Source organism: Leptinotarsa decemlineata, unplaced genomic scaffold (genome assembly GCF_025532065.1).
Source record: "Leptinotarsa decemlineata unplaced genomic scaffold, Ldec_3_MD MMD2_tig00000505_RagTag_RagTag, whole genome shotgun sequence".
Taxonomy (NCBI): Eukaryota; Metazoa; Arthropoda; class Insecta; order Coleoptera; family Chrysomelidae; genus Leptinotarsa; species Leptinotarsa decemlineata.
This window is the reverse complement of record NW_027412549.1, coordinates 12569454-12596558: the sequence shown is the minus strand read 5'-3', so window position 1 is coordinate 12596558 and position 27105 is coordinate 12569454. Positions and strand designations below refer to the sequence as shown.

The 27105-nt window shown below is 34.1% G+C and overlaps 3 protein-coding genes and 1 long non-coding RNA gene across 5 annotated transcripts; 2 read left to right on the top strand and 2 right to left on the bottom strand.

Annotated features, from left to right (window-relative positions):
• The first annotated feature begins 913 nt into the window (after window positions 1–913).
• LOC111504875 (formylglycine-generating enzyme) lies at window positions 914–8407 on the top strand. Of its 2 annotated transcripts, XM_023159587.2 has the most exons (4): window positions 926–1697; window positions 3459–3630; window positions 6072–6231; window positions 8120–8407. In XM_023159587.2, exons 1-4 carry the CDS (start codon window positions 1178–1180, stop codon window positions 8258–8260), a joined length of 993 nt encoding a protein of 330 aa, XP_023015355.2. In that variant the 5' UTR covers window positions 926–1177; the 3' UTR covers window positions 8261–8407. The 2 variants fall into 2 exon arrangements, with proteins under 2 accessions (XP_074030083.1, XP_023015355.2); XM_074173982.1 differs by lacking the exon at window positions 6072–6231 and having other exon boundaries at window positions 914–1697.
• On the bottom strand, window positions 8057–15578 carry LOC111504874 (traB domain-containing protein). Its single transcript, XM_023159585.2, has 6 exons — window positions 15424–15578; window positions 15123–15367; window positions 14337–14588; window positions 12229–12368; window positions 11977–12149; window positions 8057–10313 (listed from the first exon to the last, which is right to left on the bottom strand). Exons 1-6 carry the CDS (start codon window positions 15446–15448, stop codon window positions 10000–10002), a joined length of 1149 nt encoding a protein of 382 aa, XP_023015353.1. The 5' UTR covers window positions 15449–15578; the 3' UTR covers window positions 8057–9999.
• A 1672-nt stretch (window positions 15579–17250) lies between these two features.
• LOC141481787 (uncharacterized) lies at window positions 17251–20220 on the top strand. The gene is made up of 4 exons (XR_012465178.1): window positions 17251–17566; window positions 17620–18278; window positions 18329–18382; window positions 20068–20220. It is a non-coding gene; the product is annotated as an uncharacterized lncRNA (long non-coding RNA).
• Window positions 20149–20916, bottom strand: EMC4 (ER membrane protein complex subunit 4). Its single transcript, XM_023159591.2, has 2 exons — window positions 20739–20916; window positions 20149–20687 (listed from the first exon to the last, which is right to left on the bottom strand). Exons 1-2 carry the CDS (start codon window positions 20789–20791, stop codon window positions 20222–20224), a joined length of 519 nt encoding a protein of 172 aa, XP_023015359.2. The 5' UTR covers window positions 20792–20916; the 3' UTR covers window positions 20149–20221.
• Between the last annotated feature and the right edge of the window lie 6189 nt (window positions 20917–27105).

The following is a 27105-nucleotide window of genomic DNA, read 5'->3' as shown; positions in this document are numbered from 1 at the left end:
TATACAAACTGAATAGTGAGCAGAAAGCTTTTTAATCTGTTAATCACAGATTGAATATGACCTATGGCACACATTGAAAAACATATTTTTCATTTTTGAATACAGTTTTTTTCATTTACATTAATGATTTTTCTTAATTATAGAATTCGTCAGCATGAATAATTGAAAAAAAAATATAATGTCGGTCCGCAAAGACCCCTAGATACCAATTTTGAATAAAATCACATAATATTATAAAACCTCAATCGTAATTATAAATATTCATGATTTCTAATCGAAAATTCTTTATAACGGACCTCACAAACCGTACCGCTAATTCATCAAATCTGAGAATAAATCACAAATTTCTTCATCTGATTATATGAAGCAAAGTTTCATTACTTTTGAAATCAACATTTATCATTGTTATGAATTAGTTCATTTGCAATAATTTAATTTTAACCCAGTAAACCACACGCTCTATTATAAAGCCATACATGAATAAACATCTAGTAGGTGGTAGAAAAAGTGGCCTCATTTCCATAATCATTAATAATATATCATATTTCCTGTAAGAACTATTTAAACAGAATACATTTTTACCTGAAATGATTTATTTTATAAATATATAATATTCCTCCGATTATCAACTAATCCAACCGCCACTGTTTTATGGTCCAACTTACTTCAAATGTAAACAAACTCTCCATAACCCCTCATTACCCACCACACCCCCTCGCCAATAAGTTGTACAGAAAAGGATAGTACGATACCCGTTTCAAAACACATGTATTGTATTGGTATAGACACGGCAATTCTATGTCATATTATTACTCTGAGGTTGTCACGAAAACCTTTTCAGTGCACAACCACAGGCACAACTAGAACTAACTCCTAACTCACTTATTTTGGACGATTCGAAACAGTACGAACTGAGAACCAGAACAAACTTACTGACAAGTTATTTATTTTTGTTGATGTCATTTTTCAGAAAGATGAATAAACCTAACTTTTTTTATTTATATTTTTCAACAGCAATGAGAGTATTGAAAATATAACTCGGGAAAATTTAAGTTATTAAAATAAACTATGGAAGGATACTATAAGTGGCTATCAGTATAGAGTTATAAAACATAAATTAAACATATATAACTGTATAAATGCAATAAGGGTATATTTCCCAGTAACATTCTAAATAATGTACTTATTTCAACAAATAATAGTCGTACTTAATATAGTCGTATGTAGTTATCAAGCAGGAGACTGTGGTTGCAGTCTCAACCGAAATGATAGATGTCAGGGAGACTCCAACCCAAGTCACAAATATATGAAAGAATCAAATGAGGAAACTGGCAATAAATTACAACTTCCTTTTGAAACGTCCAATATGGTGCTAATAGACGGAGATACATTTGAAATGGGAACAAACAAACCAGTGTTCGCAACTGATCATGAAGGTCCCCTCCGAAATGTGACTATAGGCTCATTTTATTTAGACAAGTTTGAAATATCAAATCAAAATTTTTACGATTTTGTTAGAGAAACAGGGTACAAAACTGAAGCAGAAACTTTCGGCGACAGTTTTTTATTTGAAATGTCACTGCCTGAGAAAGATAGAGGAGGGTATAAGGACGTAAGGGCAGTACAAGCTCCTTGGTGGATTAAAATGAAAGATGTTTATTGGAAACATCCCGAAGGACCCGGATCAACTATAGAAGGTAAGTTGGAACATAATAAATACAATAAAATCTAAAGCACTGATGATTTGTACAAACTCAAAAATCCACTTGATATAGAGGTTACCCACTATTGAAAAAGATACATATTTATTCTATGCAACATAAATATTTTTCTCCCACACCAGGATTTTTACTTACTCTGATCCTCATGAAACTTACTAACTCCAAATTGAAGAATAATTCAATGCTAGGGGTTGTTGACTATCTTACAAATAAAAATGTGAGCTTGTTTTTTACTGTCATAATCATGTATGCTAACACCATATTTGGAATTAATAACTATAGAGGATACTATGCAGTTGTACTCAGTTCTCTGGAAGCCAAATCCTGATTTATTTGAAAACAGAAACTCTCATTTTCAAAAACAGGTAAATAGGTTGAGCACCAAGTATTCAGGTCTACATGTACAAGAAACGGGTCCTGCAATGTTTACCTGTTTTGCATATGTAATGGATTTAGATTGAAATAAGTGAAGATGAACAACTTATTAACCAGTCTGCTAAGATCACTACTCCATTAAGAATCAATAAAATAAGTTATTTGATATAGTTCATATGTTTTGATCTTGATGATGATAGTTTCTTTTATACTGTATTAGCTACATCTTACTGTTAGCTCATTAGCATTAGTAGATTCAGAAAGTATCTGAACAATGTTTTCATTTAAACATATCCTAGTTTCATACTTTTGCTGTCACAAACATAAAAGATTCTTTTCAAACCACGGTTCTATGTTTGGGGATTGTTTCAAAAAGAGATAAATGTGAGATGGGTTTTCCTGACTCATAAAATAACCCACTGAAATAGACATACATAAGTTATAGCAACAATACTTTCAAGAATCTCAAAACTTTTTGATATATCCTATGTCACGAAATGTAATGTGCAATTCCTGGCTCGTGGAACAGATCCCAAAGATCGGAATCAATGCAACTTCACGTACTACCTCAGATAAAGACAAATGAGTCACACTCAAAATCTGCAGTCTAAATGAGAAAATGAAACAAGTGACCTTACTCTACTGTTCCAATTGTATGTTTTTGTATTAATCCATTGAATATATTCTAAGGTTTTTAATTTTTATAATTCATCATTGTGAATGCTAATCCTATTTATGAAAATAATTTTGAATTGACAATTCTGTACAAATATCCATTTACATCAGGCCAGATTTCTCACTATATTTGAATAAAAAAATCGCTTGATTGTGTGGAATTTTTTCAGTTTTCATAAAATAATTGTAAATAATGATGATAAAGATAATAAATAAAATTATCATCCAGACAACAAGATGAATATTTTTCCAAAATTTGTGTTTCACATTTGATGTGATGTGATAAACAATATTGAAAGTTAAACAAACTGCAACAAGTTCAAAAATAAAATATGTATTGAAATAGATGCAGTATAAATATAATTTGATAATGAAGAAATGAGAAATGAAACTTTCTATGTTTTTTACCACCTATACTTTGTATATTGTATAAGTTTGAAAATGTCCCTATAGGACAAAACTGCAGTAACTTTAGTTACAAATATAAGCGGTAAAAAACATAGAAAGTTTGATTTCTCTTTTCTTCATTATGATTTTCTACCACATAGTAACGGCTAAATCCATCAATTTATTATAATTTGATATATTATTAACGTCATGGAACATTTCTCTTAAGAATTATATGTATTCATGAAAAAGATGATAATTTTTACTAGAAACGGATTCTATACAAACTCTTCTTTTCAGATAGAATGAATCATCCTGTTATTCATGTGTCTTGGAATGATGCTGTGAAATATTGTAGTCATTTAGGAAAAAGATTACCTACAGAAGGAGAGTGGGAAATGGCTTGTAGATCAGGCTTGAGGCAAAAACTGTACCCTTGGGGGAATAAACTGAATCCAAAAGGGCAACACTGGTAAGATATAAATCTTCATCAATATGTTTCCTATCCCAAAGAAATAAAATGAAATATTTTTTTATCTAGATCATCCAGTTTTATTTTTGTTTTCTAATTGAAATTGTGTTCTTTCAATAGTTTTTTGTGACCGCCAGTAGACATGTGGTCTCAGAAGGAAATTTTGCTGCTGACCACCTGTGGACACAGTTTGTTGTTATGTTAGTTTTTCTTTGTTGTCACCCGCAGACCAACATGGTTATTTTCTAGTTTACATATAAACACTCAGAAATGGCTCGACGTCGCACCAATGAGCTAGCAGCAGTAGAAGTTGCATCTATCTTTGATATTCTCTGGAACTGCGAAATTGAAAAATACACGCAAAAACCAAATAGAAATGTCCACGCGTGTTCACACGGTGCTAACTGATCAAACTCCAAATGTGGCCAGTCTCCCATTACATGAAACTGACTTTTGGGAAAGAAAGTTTTTGGCTTTCTACAACTCCATCTTGATACAAAAAAATGTGGGAATATTCCAAAGAAAGGAAGCAAGTAATCAATTTGAAAATAAGTAACTCTATACATGGATGTGTAGATCATGCAAAGAAGCAACTTTCATACACAAACTGGAAGAAATCCCTCCTGAAACAGCTACTTTCATACAAACATTGAATTACACGAAAGAAAAAAATTCTTTCGAAACAAATACGTCTATATGAACACTGAATTATACAGAAGATACTTTCCTCTACTCAGCTTGTATTCCAAACATCCGTTATGGAATAAAATCAGATATCATTCAGAGGAGTTCTACTTTAAATGAATGGTAACAAATTTCACTTACGTGGAACACTGTCATCCTCACTGGTAGACATCGATGTTTCGCCGTAAGACACTTGCCTTAGGGCTCTTCAGTACCAATCTGGATAACATTATAGAAAATACACACAATTCCTTCATTAATTACGACTTTTAATGTCACGGAATAAGTTTGATCTACTTATGTCATCGATGACATTGTAATGACATTTATTCACCTATTTGATTGCTTCCTTTCTTTGGTAGATTCCCACATTTTTTTTGTATCAAAATGGAGTAGTAGAAAGCCAAAAACTTTCTTTCCCAAAAATTAATCACTCCTAAAAATAAATCCCCTTCAATTCAAATGAAATTGACATTGTCCACCAGTGGGTACACGTTGCGAATATTAAGAAGTTGAACAATTGTTAGTTGATTTTTCCATAATTCAGTAAATAGTTATCGAAAGAGGTAATGGGAATTAAATCATTTTAAAAAGAAGATATTATGAAAGATATAATGGAAGGAAAAATCAATGTATTTCGTAACTGAATTCTACTAATCGTTTTCAATTGCAACTTGAGAATTAAAAATTGTGAATAATATATAAACTCGTCTAACCTTACGGGTTCTCTGTAAGAAATAAGGCTATTCAATTATTTCAGTTACTTTTATTCTACTTATAAGATATGAGAAAAAATCTTGAATCTGTTAAATTGATGGGGGATAAAAATTAAATACATGCCTACTTGTTTGAAGGTGGTTGACAATGTTTCGTGGTGTATTTCATCAGTTCGAACTTCCATTGTCTAATATAATATAAATTGATTTGAAATCCCTAAAAGAATCTGTAAAAAAATTGAAAAGATTAACCGAAAAATAACAATTTTATTAAACAAAAAAAATGATAAATTAAAACTAAGATTCCAAACCAAGTTACGTCACGACGTTTCGATTGTTAGTATCCACAATCGTCTTCAGGTGTTAGTTATCCACAATCGTCTTCGGGTGTTACTTGTATGTTATTTCTTTGTAATTTCAGTTTTTTTTTTTTTTTTTTTTTTCGGTTAATCTTTTTACAGATTCTTTCAGGGATTTCAAATCAATTTATATTATATTAGACAATGGAAGTCCGATCTGATAAAATACACATGCCTACTTATTATTTTCTGAGTAGTTGGCTTTTGAATGTGATTTCCAAACATCAACTGGTTTATCCTGAGTGAAAGGATGAAAAAACCAACCTCATTAAGTCTTCGCACAAGATGTGCGAAGATGCTGCGATAGCAGCATAGGCCTCTGCTATAGAGTTTTTAAAATTTGATACAAATTCTTTAACCCATTTGTTTTAACAAACGAAAATCGTCGAGTTCTTAAAAACTCGTCTAACTGTAGTGGTTGCTGTAGTTGTTTCTCACAAACTGAATACGAGCATAGTGATGAATCAACCCAAATACATTTTTTCATCACCCTTTCCACTCCTTAACAAAGGAGAAAAACTATAATTGGAATTATTTGGTATTTGCCACGTAGATGTAGACACCTAGTTTAGATAATAATAGTCGATGAAAATATGTGTTAGGTATTATATGCCTTTCCTCTACAGTATAACTCAGATTTTTGTTCTATTTGAATGAATCAAATTACTTCCATTTTTTATAGGGCCAATATCTGGCAAGGGGAATTTCCGAAGGTTAATACTGCAGATGACGGTTACATATTTACCAGTCCTGTGGACGGGTTTCCTCCAAATAAATTTGGTTTATATAACATGGCAGGAAATGTTTGGGAGTGGACTCAAGATGATTGGCTAGGAGATTCTGTAAGTGTTACAAAATATGAAAGATTGAATATTGTTTGTAAGGGTTTTGCTAGAGTGATTATGCCGGTTGCCAGCTTGAAGCTTTCCTGGGGCTATCATGAGTTGGTTGATTATTTCTGCTGTTTCAATATAGTAGTTGGAAACGTGATGACTTTATATTGCGGAATTTGATTAACCTTTTCGTCAGAAATGGTAGTGGAAAAATAATTTGCCAAGAGTTACTATCCATACCACTACCATAGTTACTATAATAATGATAATAATGAAAATAGAATTTATTCATCAATTAAAAATTATACATACATACTCACATGCAAGTTATATTCTCCAAATACATGGTTGATGGTAAGTTATAAGATTTTCTATTGTTGATTTTCCAAAAACTTCGAGACACATTTGAAATTGCATTTTCGATTTTTTTTAGTGTAAAATTCATGGCATGACTTCTGAAGCTCTTTACACCTATTTTGGAGGTCAGCAAATTGACGGTAGTGCTTAGTGCACCCTGTACTTTTTTATCATTTATGAGATGTATTTTTCAATGCTGAACAACTTTTCCAAATAGCAATTCCCAAAATTTTTCAAAATGAGAGTACTTCAAATTGAAGGGGTTACATTTTTAGGAGTGATTAATTTTTGGAAAAGAAAGTTTTTGGCTTTCTACTACTTCATCTCGATACAAAAAAATTAGGGAATCTTCCAAAGAAAGGAAAGAAGTAATCAATTTGAAAATAAGTAACTCTGTTTCAGGTGGATCTTCTTTCAGTTTGTGTCTTAAAGTTACTTCTCTGCATGATCTACACATCCATGTATTTTCTAATTGATTACTTCCTTCCTTTCTTTGAAAGATTCCCTCATTTTTTTGTATCGAGATGGAATAGTAGAAAGCCAAAAACTTTCTTTCCCAAAGAGTACTTTACTTTTGTCTCAAAATCAAATATTTGAAGGCTCCTTGTATATTACGAGTGTTTTACTGTATTTTGTTAGTGCATGTTTAGTTTTAGGGGATGCACAAACTTTTATCAAGAATAACTTTTTTGTCGAACATCCCTTAATAAATAAGTTTTCCATATGGGGCATACTTTGGGGATGACACTGTATAAACCTTCCTGTTGAATCACTTAATATTTTTAAAAAATGCATCAAAATACATTACGTGGCATAGTAAGCATACATAGGGAGAGACATCGGGAAACAAATTTTTGTTGAAATAACAAAAAATGTTTCTTCTGAATGAGAGTGAATGTTTTAAACTCATTAGAAACATTTTTAATGATGAAAAGATAAACTGAAAAAAATATCATTTTGGTCATTTTCAGAGGAAGGATGTGGTTGTTTTAGATATTTTTACTAGTTTATATCAAATTATACACATTATTTAAACCGAGATCATGACATCAAGATGAGGATTTCATAACACTATATTTATTGTTGAGTTAATTTTGTCATTAAGTTTTATTCTGCAATCCATAATGCAAAATACTGAAATTAGTCTGTTCACCGAAACGAGACGAGTTAATCTGCACGTATTTTTCACAGGTTCAGTATAACTGGTTTAGAAGTTGGCAAATATTGGATTATTCCTTCAAACAATAACAATTATTATGAGTTTGCTTCAGTAAATATGTTTTGGATATGGTAAACTTGAAATTTATAAATCATCATATAATAGTATCACTGTTTGATTCAAATTCCTCAATGTTTTTTAAATTTCTGGTACATTTTAGGCTACTGAATTAGTATAAAACATATCCATTCGAAAATCCACATAATTAAAAATTATAATTTTTCAATGTTACAAAAATCACAGATAATAAAACACAAATTTCAACCAAATTCATCATATATTTATAAGTAACAAAAATATACCTACTTAAATCATTTTCAGGATTCCAAAGTTAAAAAAGGGGGTTCATTTCTCTGTCATGAATCATACTGTTGGAGATATAGGTGTGCAGCAAGGTCGTCAAATACAAGAGACAGTTCAGCCTCTAATCTGGGATTTCGTTGTGCAGCTGATAAAATTTAGGTTTCAACAAAAAAAATTCAATCAAATCGGCAGATTACAATAACGTACTTATAATATTCCTGCCAAAAGGTCTTCCAAATATATTAAAATATTTAAAACTTGTTGTATAATCATTTTTGAAATAAATTATAAACTATTGACAATAAATTGAACCTAACTTTATTTACATCCCATTACGTTATACACATTATTGTGTATAACGTTATCCAGAGAAAATTAACTTGGAATGTCAGTGACTTGGTACAGACTTACCCTAAAATATTTTTGTTTTTGAGCAGTAGAGAAGAACTGCATTCTCAATCACAGTCATCAATCAAAATAGAAAACATTTTTGTCTCAAGATATTTTCAAATGGAAGAACAAAGAGGTTTTTCTGAGGAAAATATTTTAGAAATGTTGAGTTTCTTTACAAACATGAATATCTACAAATATGTTGTCATAAATTATCTTTTATTCTCTTCCATTTAGATAATATCTTTTCTAACAACGAATTTAAACACTGAGAAAATGTATTTTTCAATAATTTGCCACATGAGATGAAACTTTTCCAAGACGTATTCATTCATTTGAAATATGTCCAACGTACTGGTTGGAAGTGTAAATGAGGGATATGAACTGGAGCTAATATTGTTCAAAGAGCCAAATATCTATGTTTTCAAAAAAGTTTTAATCACTGATTTTTTTTTTTTTCAAGCAAAGCAAAGTAGGTACCAACATATTACTGGGGTTCTAATTCAAAGGACAAGTTTCAAAACATTCAACCAATTTCTTGTGAAAAATTACTACTGGAAATAAATGAAAAAGATATTAGAGTTGCAATTTTTGTGAAGCAGTCCATCCAATTATTATTATAAGCAAATATTTTGAATATATATTTGAATTTGAAGAAAGGGGAATTATTAGCAGCAATCGATGATGATTAAATAATAAGGATACACACTTTACTAGATGAGAAGGAGAATAATAAAGCAGTAGTTTGATTTTGAAGAATTTTCTAGTAGATCAGTCTGAATATTACAGTAGATCCAAAGACATACGATGCAGTTTATGCAGTGTGACTGCTTTGATGAAAACACACCACGACATATAAAACCGTTTCTATTAATCCAATGGATTCATCTATGGGTCCATGTGGAATGTTAGCGCATTTCTATTGGTTGAAACAATCCATCAGCATCATCAATTTTCTGTTAAATTCAAAAACTTGCCTTCTAACATTCAATACCATATGGTTCGAAAATAAAAACCTGAGACAATTACTGAAAATGCTGTCAAAAAAATAATTAGAAAACGGGTTACATAAATAGCATTAAAAAAATATTTAAAAAGTTATATGGAGAAAAGAATTTATTTGATACTCTCTTTTATCCTTATAGTAATGGGCAGATCATTTTTGAGTTTTGTTTCAAAGTATGATGATTAAAAAATTGTCTCTATAACTTCTGAATTCTCTATGTCCTTGGAAATTTTCAAATAATCCAAGGACAATGTCCTATTAAAGAATACATTCCTAAAAACTTTTCCTTAAAAACATTCAAAGAATGATTGAAATATATTTGTTTGAGCCTGCTTCTTCTTTTCCTATTTCCTCTTCAAAACTTTAAAAAACTCATCATTTTATTTCCAATTATTCAAATGTTGGTCAATACCTAGAGATACATTGCATACATTTCTATTCACATCCCTTTTACAAATATTCACAATTTTGATACTTATTTCCTTAGCCCCAATAGTTAAAATTAGTTTAAACTGAACCTGAACGAAGATTCAGCTCTAACCCCAGACATTAATTTATGAGCGAAAGTATGAACATTCTCTCTAAAAGATCTGGGGACTGGTATGTACCTATAGATAAGATAACCTCCAAAAATCAAAATTGACAATTTGAATGAGTATTTTATGACTTTTGAAGTAACAGATGGGGGAGGAATAGTAATAATGGATTTGACAAATTTCTCTTGGCTATGTGGCCAGAGTTTTATGATGCCAGGTACATGACCAATTCCTACCACACCTACGATGCGGAGAGGCTCGTTGGGGTTTTCTGCATGTCCTAAAATAGAAAACAAGATATATGTTTGGTGCTTGTCTTTTACAGCTTGTTCGCTCAAAAAAAAAATTATAGTAGATACTTGGTTTTGACATTAGTTTGTTAGGCTTCTGTCTCAAGGGAATTCAGAAAACTTATAAACCAGTTACAATCTACATTCTATATACGCCTCTTTAGAAACCTCCAGAGAAGCTACCTATTTATTCTAAAAATTAATATTGTTCTAATGTTTATACTTCTGTTACCACAATTTGTGTTCGAAGATTATTATTTTGCACATTGAACCTGGTATCACTATCATATGAAACGACAATAAACTGGCGGGTTGCAATGGAGGGTCAAATAGATCCACTCACTTTGAACGTAACTCTATATGAGGAAATATTTTACATACAGAATTTGAAATGAGATACTATTAACTTTAATATTGATTTTTTTGGCAAACTCTGAAGATATCCATCTCATTATTTCTACCAAAACAAATTCAAGTAAAAATTTTTTTTGAGAGATTACTTTAGAAATACTTTAGAGCATAAATGTTTGATTTCAATTTATAATTATATATGAGTTTACGTATAATCTTAGGGCTAGTACTGGAGTGTCACCAAGATTTAGCCAAAGCCTCGGTAGATAATAACATTATCCTGAAGTGGGTTAAAGGGTACGACAGGAGTAAAGGTAATCGCATTGCCGACTCTTTAGCCATGGAATTTTAGGACCCAGTGGTATCTACGGCCTGATGACTTTGACAATTGCGGAACTAGCCAAATGTTACACCCATGTTCAATCCTTAAAGAGATGGGATGAAATCAAAAGATGCAATCTTGCCAGGATCACCTTGGGCGACCCTGGGAAGCTGGCGCCAAAGAAATATCTGGCGATGACCAGGAAAAATCTACGCTTAACAGTAGAATTTTTGACTGGCCACTGTCAACTAAGGAAACACCTCCATAATATGGGGCTAGTGGACACACCTCTATGCAGGATGTGTGTGTTCGGCGAGTCTTGGCCTACACCTGCCAATATAAAGGAGATGTCTCCCAGTGACCTGTCCACCCTCACATGTGGCTGTGGGCTTACACTCACCCTCCCTACTCCTCAGATACAGATATGTATGAGTTTAAGACATACTTTTTCTGAAAACTTTCATATATAGACACAATATTTTATTAAAATTAAAACTTTATGAGCAATGTTCAGTAAACTTTGCTTTTCATTTATGTTCACAAGGGTTCCTTGAATTTATATAATTTGAATAAAAGTCGGCTGCTTCGTAGTATGTGAAATTTATTGATTGTCGAGCATGCAAGAGAGAGGTGAAAAGGGGAGTGTATACTTGGTTTTGATTAAGATATATCTAAGTAGCTAATGAATAATGAATAGACCAGCTCTGAATATATGTTCAAGCAAGATTAGTAGAAATGTGCCTAGAATCCATTTTTCATTTCCATGTCAGTTACTATGTTTTGGCTTGGAACAGCCAAAGTGCTCTAGAAACAATTCACAGAAGCCTTGAATTTGTCTTTCCCTCAAATGTAGCTTTTGAAATTTTCAAGGGCAAGTATGAAAAAACTTATTTTTTGAAGTTCCACTTCTGGAAACTTAATTTCTATTGGAATTATTTTATTATAAATACTATTTAACTCGATCTTCCGTTTGCTCTTACCATCTGATCCCCTGGATTTCAACTTGGAAAGAGCAGCTGCCTGTAGAGAATTAGTTAAAAAAATATCCCTTTCATCTAGGAAAACTTCACGAAAAGCTGGATATTCACCAGCTAAATCAGCTAAAAGTTGTTCCAGCATATCCCTGTTTTTACATTTCTCAATCTCTTCGATGCTACAAGAAAACATATAATAAAAACTAGAGAAAGGCAATGCAGGAAATCATTTATATTCCTTAGAAGGTATTGACTTGCCTGACAGGTTCCTTTGAAGTTAAGAGATGCCAAGCTAGTTTAACAGTTTGAAACCATGAAAGCCTTGCAAGTGCTCTTTGCAAAGTGATATTAATAGGGCGATCACCCAGATGGATACCACAATTGGGAATTTTTGAAGCCTTAAAAACATTACTATAAATTATGAATTGATGTAGTCAGCTACACATTGAAAAATACTACATTTTTTATGAGGTCAATATCATTATATCATTATACCACATATAGAAAATTAATGAGAGAAATTGAACCTGCTGGAGTCTCTGGAAATCAATAAGGGCAAACATTCAAGTTCCCTATTGAACAACCCACCAGAGGTTAACCACTCACTATTGTTAGACCTTTTCTCATAAGATCAATAATTTTATTCATATTCAAAACATACCTACTGTCCAAGAATTAAGATTGAAAAGATGAAAATTGTTTAAACATCATCATGGATAGGATGATAGAAATTGAAAAGTCTAGGAGGATACAGCATATACTATGTGAAAGTGTCTAAAAGTGTCTTGAAGAATGGACATGGAATAAAAAAAACTTCACTTGAAGTTGATGAAAGTGGTACATGAGACTAATCTTTCAGATGATTTCGAAAGTTTAGGTATAGAAAAGTATGGAAAGGTGAATGTGACTTGGTTGGTGAAACCAGCAAGAAAAGGTATCACAGTTCAGATGTGTGTGAAAAGTGGTCTGTTGGATTCACCATATTCCAGAAGTTCCAATTTTACATTTAACTGTTGATACACACATTTCTTTTGACACACCTCAAAATGATTCAATTGTCAAACTGGATATTGACCATTGCTTAAATATTTTCATAGATATATATATACATATATATACCTTATTTACAACATACACAATTTTAAGACAACGATAAAAATAAAATAAATACAACAATAAAAATTAATTGGCGCTCCGGGCCGACTTCATTGATTCCAGTGGCGCATTTGCTTTTTCAGCTGCAGGAAAACCCGAAAAAACCTGCAGCACCACATCATCTGAAGATCTTGATCCAACAATGTCCTCTCTCTCATAAAACAAAATGTAGGGTGTCTCCAGAGGCTCCAATAAATTCAATGTATCGCCAGAACACTTCGTGACACGACTATCGTCAAACTTAAACCAGTCCGTTTTTTCTTTGACCAAGGCGTAATAATGACCATATTCAACGCCAGAACCACAGTGAACAATGACTGCATGAATATTATAACAGTGGTCTGCTAGGTTGACATGTTCATCTATTTCGAACCTTCCAAAGAGTTTCTTGCTTCCGTTAGAGGTTGAGTCTTGTTTGAAAATCATCAGTGTTATTATTAGATTGACTGGTGCCTCAGCTATACTTGTTTCCTTATAACAGTCAGTTAGTTTGGCGCATGTTTGACAATACAGTCGATCATCACCTGTTAAAAATTCCATTTTCAGATGATTTAACAATAAGCTTTGCACGGACTGGTAATTAGTCGTATTAGGAAAAGCTAGATGAAGTTCCAGAAATTCACATAAGTTTTCAGTACTTCTTGAACATTTACCACAAAGTAAACAAGTGAGGATTTTTCCAGCAAAACATTTACAAACACAAGACGAGATGGGTTGTACGGAATCATTCAGTCCAGAGCGGCTCGGAGTATTGATTTTGCTATTGTTTTGCTCACGAAGAGTATTCAACAAGAACCCCAAGAATTCGAAACAATCCTCTTGTTGTCCTAACGAGTATTTAGTGGACTTCAAAGACTCCAGGAAATCGGTTGGAGGGAAAGATGATACCTTCTTACGAAACTGCAGCTGCATGAACAGTTGTTTGAGTTTGATGAATAAGCAGGAAACATTCCCGTTCTCGTTCATCATTAAAACTTCGTTCTTGAAATTCTTCATCATGAACAACACTTGTAAAATGCTATTCATGTAACAAGTGTTTCCTAAATTATCCAATCCAATTTTCTTCTCTAGATTTTTAGGACAACTCTCTACTGATTCATAAGGATAATATATTTTTTCATTTCTATCAACAACTATATTTCATTATAACAACAATTGTTTCAATTATTGTTCCAAAATGTTTGATGTATATTTTACAAACTTTTACCTACTTCTTTGAAAGCAACTCTGAATTCGCCTCCAGGTGCCATTCCAATTTCTTCGGTTAAGTGGGCACTCATATTGAGCAAAAGCAAGTACATCAAACCATTATAGACCCCATTAGATCTAATGGTAGACATAATTTTTTGCATATCGATATTCTTAGCTTCTCTTAAAACTGTTTCTTCATCCAAAGATAGAATATTGATTCTTGAGCTGCATAGTTCCAATATCACAATATTTGGAGTAACATTTGTAATAACCTAGAAAAGAATAAAATATATTAAAATTTGTCAGTACCTAAAAATCAAATCAACAGTTGATTTAATGGTAATTATTTGTTGAACAGTTAGCATTTTGTAAAAAAAGAAATGGAAGTGGCAAATGAATGAAATTTCACAATCTATTTCAGAAACGATTTGATCGTTTCCGGTGTGGTTTGTGAAATTACTAAGGATATTCATCAAGTAACAGCATAGTCAATTGAAAAAAAAATGGAAAAAGTCAGTTACATGCGAAAGTAAACAAAAGTTTCATTTTACAGGTTTTTATTACTTGAAGTAAATTCCTGGAATGATTAATTTTTTAACAGTTTCCACTTTCAAGTGGGATACCTCCGAAGGTAGACCTGAGGGCCAAGTTTTGACTTCAGATTCATAATCAGTGAACAAAAACACATAGGTCCAATAAAAATCTTTTTAAAAACCAGCGTGATCCTTCAAAGCAAATAAATACTGATGAATATTTTCTTCCATACCTTTGCATACTATATATAATACATCAAAAACATTTCTGACCTTTACAACATCTTCCTGTGATTCTTTGCTGAAATGAGCTGTTCCGATTAAATAAACTTTGGCACCAGTCTTTTCATGCTTCAATAACGTAACAGTTTGGGGTAAATTGTTATCAAAATCATCATCGGATTTGTTACTTGATGATTCCACATCACCATAACCAATCATTTCCATAGGGTCACTTTTATCCGAGCCAGATCCATTATCTGAGCTTGTTTCTACTTTAACAGTACTTTCTGTAAGTTCTGAAAAAGAAGGAAGGATCCATAGACAAACTCTATTGATATGAGAAATATCTTACCAAAATTTGTTAAGGAATGATCCATAATGCTTATTTTGAGCTTAAGTCAACTAGTCTAAAAAATCAAACCTGAAAACAACAAAACTTTTAATTATTTCTGCCAACACTTGACAGTTTATTTGAAAGATTGATAGAGTGACATTTGATTTGACGCTGATGACAGTAATTATTGAAAGGGATAGTCGATAGGAATATTTACATAGAAAGGATGATCCAGTTCTTATTCTTGTACAAAACATATTTTTGTAACCAGTGACATAGTATAAAGGTCCAGTGACAACTCCATTGCCCTGAAATGTTGTTTTTCGAAAAACTTATTAATTTTTCCGAATTTTGAATATTTGTCATCATAATTTTATTGATTGTCATCAGATAATAAATTAATACGAATTTTTATGGGCAGCAACTACTGCAGATGCAGTGAAAATTAAGATTACACTGATCGAGCAGCATATTCTAAAAGTTCGAACTTTATGAGGAGCAATGCATTTGTTTGTTATTGTCATGTCTCTCATTTTCTCATTTCAAAATGGAGATCACGACTGTGACTGTATTTATTGTTTCGTTCGTGGAAATTTTGTTAGATATGAATATTAGGTAATAATGATAATAAATAAGTGAAATAAATGATGAATCTGATCATGAAGAAATTTCACACAGAAACAGGATATATTGTTATATCTCTCTTAGTAAATAACATTTAATTTTTAAAAAGAAAAGTCATATTCAATATCATTGTTTGTTTTCGAGAGAGTTTAAGTTTGGTTATTTTTGGTCATAATAATGATGATAAATGAAAAAACAAGATCCAAAATCATGCCTGTTAATTTTCGAATATTCCTGCAATTTATTTTCTCAGCAGAAAGAATTTCTTTTCGAAAGAAATTATCTCGACAAGCTTTCATTATACTTACTTTAACATTTCCTTATTAACGGGAGGTTGAATAATTTTCTTCTGAAAATACTCGTACATTCAAGTTTTATAGCACTAGGTGTATTACGACATAATAATAAACACCAAGCACTATATATTTGTGATTTTGTAAGTGATAAAATTAAAATATAACGGAACAATATATCGCAATGAATCGCTAGGCAACTTGGTAGTACAAAATAGTGCCTCTCTCAATTCAACAATTGTCACTGAATATCTCGATAATATATAGTTTCACAACGATGAATTAGTAATATAGCAATACTTCGTTCTGTATAAGTTACGGGGAGTAAGTTGAATTGATGTTCAGTAACAGTCGTTCCGAAGTTCTCTTCACAAAGTCATCTTTGCATCTGTCGTATCAATATTCTATATCCATCAAAAGTCATCATTCAACTCAAACTATTCAAATGTCAAGTTGCTAGAATGTAATAATGAGCCAAAACAGGATAATTTTTTGTTAAAGACAACAGAGGTTGTCTGTTGATTTCTTTATAAAGCCATCAGTAAAGGTGATGACATCACCCTCTACGAAAATTCAAATCATTTAATATCAAAAAGATATGATACGTCCTCTATCTTCTACTTCAGCTTCCATTGCAAGGCAACTAAATGAACTTGTGATCCAATACAATAGAGAAAACATATTCCAATACCAGACAGTGCTGTTACGACCCGACAAAGTTCAGCCTAACACCATTGATAAGACCTTGGCGGTTCAAAACAGCGCTGTCTGGTGTTGAATCATAAATGCGTTGTATTTGGGCTCTGGTTTTCGGCTAGTTTCCTTGTATGAAAGACAGAAGACGAATTTCTTCGATAGTCGATGTCGAAGATTGGCTTTGCAACTGATCCACTAAGAAAGCCTTGTTTATCTTAGACATTCGAGGATTAACTCTTCTATTGATCCCATAGATAGCGTCTTTTTTAGGACAGTCAAGTTTTGTTACTCTGAGGTTTCAGCATAGCACCACTCAAGAGACCTTGACGGGTCGAAACAGGACTGCCTGGTGTTGGATCACAACTTCATACGATTGAAAATTATTCTGCCAGCTGGGCGCCGTTTCCTAAATTGATTAAATCGTAACAATAATGAAAAAATGACTAAAATGAAATACGAAGTGGATATTTTGACCCATCGCAATACTTTCAAGTGCTTCCAGAAGCAGAGTAACTCCATTTTTCAAAACTAATAGTCATTTGCATTTGGTAATAAATTAAAATTGTAAAACACACAATTTTAATAAATTAAATTTTTTCAGATACTTCCTGGTTAAGTTTCTACGAAACTTTCAGTGAAGCATACAATATTCAATAATAACAAAATATCTTAAATAAAACAATCTACTATTTGTAACAAAATCTTGATGTGAGCATGCACATTTGCCTGTTACTGCGGAAGAAGTAAGAATTTCACTGCCCATGAAGCACCGACATTATTCTCTCTATGGTTTTGTGTTTTGCTTCCATTCAGGGGCATTAATTTCCGACGCTGATAATTATGCAAAAAAATATTTACTAAATAGCTAAATTCAGTGGTAACACTGGACTACCATCTAACTAACATAAAAAACATAAAAAAGAGTATTCATAGGTATACTTCACAAATTATAGAAATTACATTCACATATTATTATCTGGAGAAAATATTCATTTCCATCTACTTATTCGTAATAGATTGAACAATTCAAATATTTGAAATATGTTGGTACCTATTCATTTTCCTTCACAATGACATTTCAAAAATGCCTAGTGTCATTTACATGACAAAACTGCTACAAAAAAAATCAATTGAAAACATTGAGAAATCATAACCAAAAAATGTTCATTTGATACTGATGACATATTTCGTTGAAGGTGTTCTGTGATTTAGATTTATTCAATTTGCATTTTTACGGGAATAAAGATGTTTAGAGGATTTGTAAGTTTTTGTTTTTTTTTATACATTTCATTCAACAATTTTTCTTTCAGTTATCTTTTATAATTGGAGTATATACTGGAATTTACGTTAGCCAGAATTATGATGTAAGTTGTTGTAAATTAAAGGGCTTTATCCAAAGTATAGGGAGACATTTTTTGGGAAAAAAAGGTCTTCAATGTTTCGAAATAAGACACTTGCTTATTGCCTCTTCAGCACCAATATGGATAACATTACAAGATAAAGCACTCAATCTATTCATAAAATTACGACCTTATGTCACAAATGAGTTGAATCCACTCATGTCATTGATGACAGTATGTAATGACAGTCACTCGTTTGATTTAATCCCAGCAATGAGAATCTTGTCTAAATTGAAAGTGGTATATTTTTAGAAGAGATTAATTTTTGGGAAAGAAAGGTCTTGGCTTTCTACTCCTCCATATCCATACAAAAAATGTGGAAATATTCTAAAGTCCAAAGATGTGTAGGTCATGCAAAGAATTAACTTTCAGAGGAAGAAAAACCCTTCTCAAAACAGCTACTTTCATATCTAAAAAAAAATCTGTTCAAAATATGTTTTTTCGTTAACCAGCTGTCGCACTCCTACGAACGACAACCCTCAGAAGGCGAAAGTTGTGCGAGCTAAGAATTAACGAGGTCTTGCCTTTCAACGTGTGATTCCTAACACGGGTTGGACGGTAATAAGTGAAAATCGATCGTTCAGGCTGGGGCTTGAACCACCGACCATCACAGCAGTCAATTCGAGTGAGTAAACAAAGCACCCACATCGAACCGGCTGGCTACCGATACAAACATTGAATTACGCGAAAGAAAAATACTTTCGAGACACCTTTCTATGAACACTGAATTATACAAAAAAAAACTTTTCACAATTCTGTTTGTATTCCATACATTCGTTATGGAATTGAATCAGATATCATTCACAGGACTCCTACACAATATATCAAGTGAAAGATGTAAAATTTCACTTACACTGCTAGCCATCCGATGTAAGACACTTGCCTTATCAGCTCTTCAGTACCAAATATGGATAACATCATGAGAAAACATTGTTCCATGTGAGTGAAATTTTACCTCTTTCATATAATATATTGTGTGAATTATATCTGATTCAATTCCATAATGAATGTGAGGAATAAAACTGAATAGAGAAAAGTGTTTTTTGTATAAATTAGTGTTCATATAAAAGTATTTGTTTCGAAAGTTACTTCTTTGGATGATATATTAATCTTTGTATAGAATTACTTTATTGAAATTGATTGCTTCCTTCCTTCCTTTGGAAGATTCCCTCATTTTTTGTATCAAGATGAAGTAGAAAGCCAAAACCTTTCCCAAAAAATTAATCTTTCCTAAAAATATACCCCTTTCAATTTATATAAGAAGTAAAATATCACATTACACTTGCCTAAACTCATTCAATTTCTGTAAATAATATGTATTCACCTTGTACTCCCATTTATAATCATATAAATTGAATAGGTAAAATATTTTAAAACTGTTACACTAGTGTATTTAAGGCTTACAGTTCAAAGTTTTAATGTATTTCAGACCGGACTCTGAATTAAGTATCAAACTTAGAAAAATTAAAAAACTTGATTTTCAGTTTCTGAAGCTAATGAAATAGAATTAAAATTGAATTTGAAAATTCTGTATTCATTTCAACTTGATATTATTAATTGAAGTGACGTTGCAAGTATACTAAACTATGGTCATATGTAGATGTTGAATTAAAAGTGTATGTTTTTAGTCAAATGATATATTTTTTTAGATCCCGAGAGTAGATGATCCAGGTGCCTTATATGCTAAAATAAAAGATTTTGCTGAGAAGCATAAGAAGGAATAGCCATAATTTTAGAATACATTTTATTAATAATTTCAATACCTACCTAAACACCTATTATAAATAAAAAATTACATTATTTTTAACATAGTTTTATTCCTCCACCCAAATATTCTAGCCGAATTGGAGGTTCCACAAATGCTAACCAATCACTGGCATGGGTTGGTAGTAGACCCATACTATGGCACTTATAGAGTGCTAAACCTATATTTACAAAATTACCGAACACATAAACAATCATTTGCAAAATGGCACTGGACGTTTCCATCATTTTGAAAGTCGCCTTTGTAGACCAAATAGCTTGTAATGGTCGCATTAATAACATTCCTACCATCATGATAGGAAAAATAGATATGGAATTTCCAGCCATATACATAATGAATAGGTTCATTGGTACTTGTTTCATTGGAGCCAAAGCAAGATCCCAAGACTTCTTTGTTATTAGACGGGAAACGTCCGTTTTTTTTGATACTTCACTGTTGGAACCAACACTTGATGCGTTGTAGCCCGGTGGTGATGGTAAAGATTCGGCAGATACACGGGTTATTCTAGAAAACGATTCAGTAAAATACGTGTATAGGGAAAAACAAAATTCTTACTTAATATTTTCAAGACTCCATTTGGCCCTTTTGTTTTGTTGTTTATTCGACATGTTTGGATTTGGATAGAATTATAAGTATGTAGGTACTGGTAAATATTAGATATAATTATTTAATAAATATTGAGATTTAGGTTATTGAATGAAAGATGACATCAGAGATTAAAATTCTTGACAAATGGCAGTTCATAGCCAAAACAGTGTTGTCAATAATCTTCTCAACTAAAGTTGTATTTGAGCTAACAATTGTAGCAAATAGTAGAATTTTCTGATTGATTCGGCCGTTACTTGATGAAGATCCATAGTAATGGAAGTTTGTGGAGATCAAACCGTGAGGTGTAGTTTTTGAAAATAGTAAGAAAGTTTATTGTTTACAAATTGATAGACGTAGCCGTTACATCATAGTAGAAGATTATCATGAAATATGTTTTTTACCACTTTTATGAAACATAAGAAGTTTAATTTCTCAATTTTCATGCTGATTTTCTACCACGTAGTAACGGCTACATCCATCAATTTATTGCTTGCAAGGTACGTTTGCCTTATAAAGTAAGATTTTTTTCCTGTAACTATATCAATAACTAGTGTCAACGTTTGTTATCGATTGTTGAATTCATGCTCAACCTGTTCAAGTTTGTTTGAAGGTGGTTGACAATGTTCCATAATGAATTTCATTATTTCGGACTTCTAAGGTGTTTTCTGGCGTTTAATAGTATTCAAGCGTGTATTCAAAAACGATTCGTAGTGACGTCATTAATAATAAGATTCACCAGAATGAAGTAATTCAATTTTTTAATTTTCTCTAACCTCAATTAGAATCAGATTTGTGCAAGTAATAATTTGCAGTTTTATTTTGTATATCCTCACAACTTATTTGATAAAAAAAATTCAGTACTTTATACACTTTAACGATCAAAATAAAGCAGAAACTGACAACTGACGTAAAATAACGTCAAATTCCGTTTCAAAACCAATCTCACGCGGATGCCACGTCTCTCGCAGGGCTTCTATTTATGTTGTGATTATCTATTGTGCAGAATCATCAATATGTTAAAGTTTATGTGTAAGTTTAGACAAAAATGTGACGTGAGAGCCACCCTTCATTCACGCCAGTATCCAGGCCGGATAGTTTGGATAACCACGTAAAGGGGGCCATGTATGTGAATTTAAAAACCTGAAAATCTCCTGAAGAGGAGGCAATTCAAAAAATATGTGTAGAAAAAATCAAAAGGACTTTCAAGCAGAAGGCGACAATAAAAAAGTTTAATTGTTTTCATCGTAAAAAAGTTCGACAAAAAAGAGGTGGCAGCATTGAATGGAGCAGGACCGCTGCTCCTTCCCCCCAACGATTATATGGACATACAGGATTGCTTACTTTTGCGATTTTGTTAGACATGTCACGTGATTTCGTGACGTAACAGTGGTGACTCTGGATTGATTCGGTACTGCACTTTTAAATTAAAATAAACAAATTTCATGTAAATACCTTATTAAAATATTATTTTCATATAGGGTTAAATACTTTATATAAATGGATTGATACTAAGTAAAAAAATTTCTTTTGTAGATAATAGGGCGAGCTATTTTGCCCTTTTTAAAAGTAAGAAGTTTTATCAGTTTTTTATTATTTTCGTAATAACTGTAACTCCCACAAAAATTTTGTAATGAACTTTTTTTTAGATAATAATATCTAAAAAATTTTCCCATAACTTTTTGTTCCATCTTCTATAATAAACGCTTAGTAATCAAAAATATATATAAGTAAAAAATTGTTTATAGGTGTAACAAGTATTTTTGTTTATCTGACAGAAAATACATGATACGGTTTTCATTTTTTATTGAGAAAATGAGAAATTTAGATAAATCATGAAATTCAATTTAATTTAAAAATAATCAAAAAACAAAAAAATTCCACAGGGGCAAAAAACAAACCTCATAACGGAAGAAAATAACAGAGTTTTATATGGCGTCTACTCGTTACACCAGTTTGAAAAATGTCCGAAAGCACAAAAAAATACGACTTTCACAATAACAAAACTCAATGTTTCAGAAACCTAATTGGTATAGTTAAATGAAAATATAATCAAAATAAACAAAACCAATGTAATACTGTCCGAAAATAATCCTCAAAAAATCTTAAAATAACACAGTCTTATGGCAGATACTAAAAGTGTCACCAGTGTTACGTCACATCTGTTCGGCGCTTGTTTAACGTGGCGATATATGTAAATAAGCAATCCTTTATGTCCATAATCGTTGCCTTCCCTCGACAAAGCCACAGAGGGGATATGGTTTGTGACGAAGCTCCTGTCATCTTTGATAGGAGGAGCCTGGACAAATGCGCCCGAGTGGGAAGCAACGTCCAACAAAATTAGAGAGAGAGAGAATGTATTTGAATCACAGACGAATACATTTTAGAAACATGTGCGCCAGAAAACGCCTCTATTGTCTAATATAATATAATATGATTTGAAATTCCTTAAAGAACAGGTAAAATTGAAAATTAAAATGAATAGCTGAAAATAAGAATTATATTAAGCAAAAAAATTCTGAAATTAAATTACAATAGAATAGAGATTGAGCAAAAAATTGAAAAAGAACCAAGAATCAAAAGATTTTTTAGCCAAGTTAGTTCACGTAGTTTCGATTGTTAGTATCCACAATCGTCTTTGGGTGATGACTTCATTATTCCTCCGAGAGGTGACTAGTTATGTCATTCCCTTTTCCCTCTCTATGCTTCACCAATTTAGCGGAAGATGGCCGTTTGGTGGGAGTTGACCGTTTCCCGCTTGATTATGGGCTTCCAGGTTACATATCTCTACGTTACCTTGGCTGAATGCGTTGTTGGACAACATATATGCAGCTTCATTGAATTTCCTCCTAAGCCAGTGTTCCTCCATGTGGATGATCTCAGCATGGCATCACTTGGGTCATGTTGATGAGTCCAAACATGCTCTGCTATTTCCTATTTATTGGTTTCTCCTCGCTGTGTGTTTTTCTTGTGCTCGGCAATGCCTCATAGTTTCACAGATATAGGATTTGCCGCACTCACAGGGTATCCGGTAAATGCAATTATCTGAAGTCCGCGTTTGGTGGCCTGGTATTCGTGAAGCAGGTTCTGATGTTGTACTTGAACCAAATTCTTCTTATTTTTTCGACATTTCTCTGATGTAGAGAAGTGCAAGCACTGGTTATGACAGCTCTTGCTGTCTTCTAGTTGAAGTCTGTTCCACTATCACTTTGGAGTAACCATTCCGTTGAAGATCTTTTTTGATGATACTTAGTTCCTTCCAGAGACCTTCCTTCGCTCGAAATCCATCTTCAATTTAGTCAGATTGGAGCCTGGCTCCCTTCCCCTTTTAACTGATGTTTGCCAGAAAGACAAACGGGTCATAACTGATATGGGTATTAAATGGTATGGCGGCATGAATGTCCTCAGACATCAATACCGCCCTTCACGATGTACCTGCCTGGATGAGGTGAATTGGATGAAAACGTTGTTCATTTTTCATCGGAGGATATAGGGGCCTCATACGACAGAGTGTCGGGGCCTTCTATATCGGGAGGGGTCGTCTATAGCATAATCCATAGCTTCCCTGACTAATAGGTTTTCATGAGTTTCTGCATCATCAAAAACTCTTTGATTTCTCGACTGGATGGACTGCCGAATGGAAGGCAGCTGCAAATCTCTGCGGATGGCTTCATTCCGCACGAACCAAGGAGCATTCACAATCATCCTTATTAGCTTGTTTTGTAACATTTCCAGAATGGAAATGTTGGACGGAGCCGCTTGTCCCCAGACGCCTGAAGCATACATGATGACAGACTTGAACATCGTATTGTAGATGGTAATTTTGTTTTTTAGACTCATTTTTGATTTTCTATTTATCAGAGGGTACAGACGTGCTATCCGACCCTCGATCTTAGATTTGACGGACATTATGTGCGGGTTCCAAGTGAGCCTACGGTCTATTAGAAGGCCGAGGTACTTTACCCGCACTTGCCAGTTAATCTCCCTTCCAGAGATTCTCACTTTCCTGGCCGGAGAAGATTTCAATCTTCCCATGGTTATTGCCTGAGTCTTATCCGGGTTCACTCGGATCTTCCAATCAAGGTACCAGCGCTCGAGGTCGTCCAATGCACGTTGCATATAGACGACACCGAGCTCCCGATGGAAGATGAGAGGAAGATGAGAGGAGAGCCGTGTCATCGGCGTAAAGAGATATCTTCACACGCTCGGGCCTCGGAAGGTCACTGGTGTAAAGTGAGTACAACGTCGGAGAGAGCACGGCCCCCTGTGGCACTTCAGCAAGGATCTCTCTGTTATCAGACAGAGATCCCTCTACTCTAACCTGAAATGTCCTGTCTTTCAGGAAGGACCCGATCCACCGGACCAGGCCCCGAGGTAGGTCGAACGCGTTTAGCTTGTGCAGAAGACCTTCGTGCCAAACTCGGTCGAAGGCCTTCGAGATATCTAATAAGACGATATGCATTTTTTTATTAGTGTTCAACTCGCTGATTGTATTTTCGACCAGCCTTAGAGCCTGTAACTCAGTGGAGTGGTCTCTCCTGAAGCCGAATTGTTCATCAGGCAGAACATTTCGGTCCTCAACTTCTTCGTTGAGCCTTTGGAAAACAACTCTTTCAGCCAGCTTAGCCGCCGAAGAGAGTAGACGTTTTGGATAATAGTTCTTTGGGAACAGCAGGTTCTGACCCTGTTTTGGGATCATGACAACGACCGCACGCTTCCATCTACTAGGGAGTGTCTGAGGGCTAGCGAACTATTAATTATATTTAGTAAGCACTCGACGCAGTTGTCCGGGAGCTTCTTCAACAACTTATTAGTTATTGAGTCGACCCCCGGTGCTTTCTTAGCCTTTGCGGCTCTGATATAACCCTTCAGCTCTTCCACAGAAGCTGGACGGATGTCGTCATCGTCATCTTCCCTGAGGAGTCGGTGTACCCGGTCTTCCAACAGCATATCGCGATCAATGTCGTCATCGTCGTCAACGTTAAGCTGAAACTGACGTTCCATCGAATCAGCAAAGGCTAACGCTTTGTCGGCGGGGGAGTAGCATACTCCGCGCTCTCCGTGAATGTGTGAGAGAGCAGTCTTCTTCCCCTTGAGCCTGCGAGTGACTCACCAAAGCTCGTCACTCCCAGGTTCAAAGGATTCCAACAGTTCGTCACTCCCAGGTTCAAAGGATTCCAACAGTTCGTCACTCCCAGGTTCGAAGGATTCCAACAGCTCTTTCCACCTTTCGTTTCGATAGTCAATGATGGCCTGCTTGACTTGATTGGCCATCCTGTTTGCCGCAATTTTATCCCCTGGGAAAAGGGTTCGCTGATAGAGCCTTCTCAGGCGATTTCTCTCTCGTATCAAGGCTTTGATACAAGGGGAAACTCATTATAGCTCTTCAGCGGACACTCCTCCCTGGAGGTGTGTCGCCCAATACCAGGACTACTTGGTTATGATCAGAATCCAATTCCGACAGAACGTAAATTTCGCTAGTCAGAGAGACATTTCTGAGAAGCGCAATGTCTAATACATCTGGCCTAGTCTGCCCGCGATAGTACGTAGGCTCATCTGGTCCCAGCACTAGATATGCATGTCTGTCAACGTGCGCATGGAGCGCCTGGCCGTTTCGATTAGTGGCTCTGCTCCATGGTCTGTGCTTGGCATTGAAGTCGCCAGCAGCAATTGTCGGAGTATCGCTTCCCATCAGCAGTTCATCCAGTGATTCAGGGAATAATCGAACGCTCGGGGGATTGTAGACCGAGATTATTCTATGACAACCCCTACTCAGTCGAATTTCGACACCTACAGCCTCAGTTCCGTGTAAACGGGCACTGTCAATGCCGTATTGTTCACACTCCAGCTCCCCCTCCAGCACGCCCAACACGTTCTCTATGAAAGAATCTGTAGTTTGGAATGACAATAGATTCGTTCCTCAGATGCGTCTCTTGTACTAGAGCTACATCGATGTTATTGTCTGTCAAGAAGTTTTCAAAGTCTAGTTTTTTTGAACGAATGCCATTAGCATTCCAAAAAACTATCTTCAGAGATCTAGGCAACGTTGGTTGTCTAGACATTGGCAGTTCCAGTTAACACGTCAGTATTCACCGTGAATATTTTCTGTAACACGGGGAATTGTACGAGCAACTTTTTCATCTGATCCAATGCGGAACAGATGTCTGAAACCCCCTGCGTCTGAGGAGAGGGCCCAGGTTGAGAGAGGGCGGGCTTTGCAGAACTGCTGGCACCCTTGGATGCAGCCTTTGCAAAGCTGACCCCCTCCTGAACGCGTCCAGATCCCACAGGTCTTGTTGGAGGGGTTGGCTTCCTGGCGGAAGACTTCCCCTTTTGT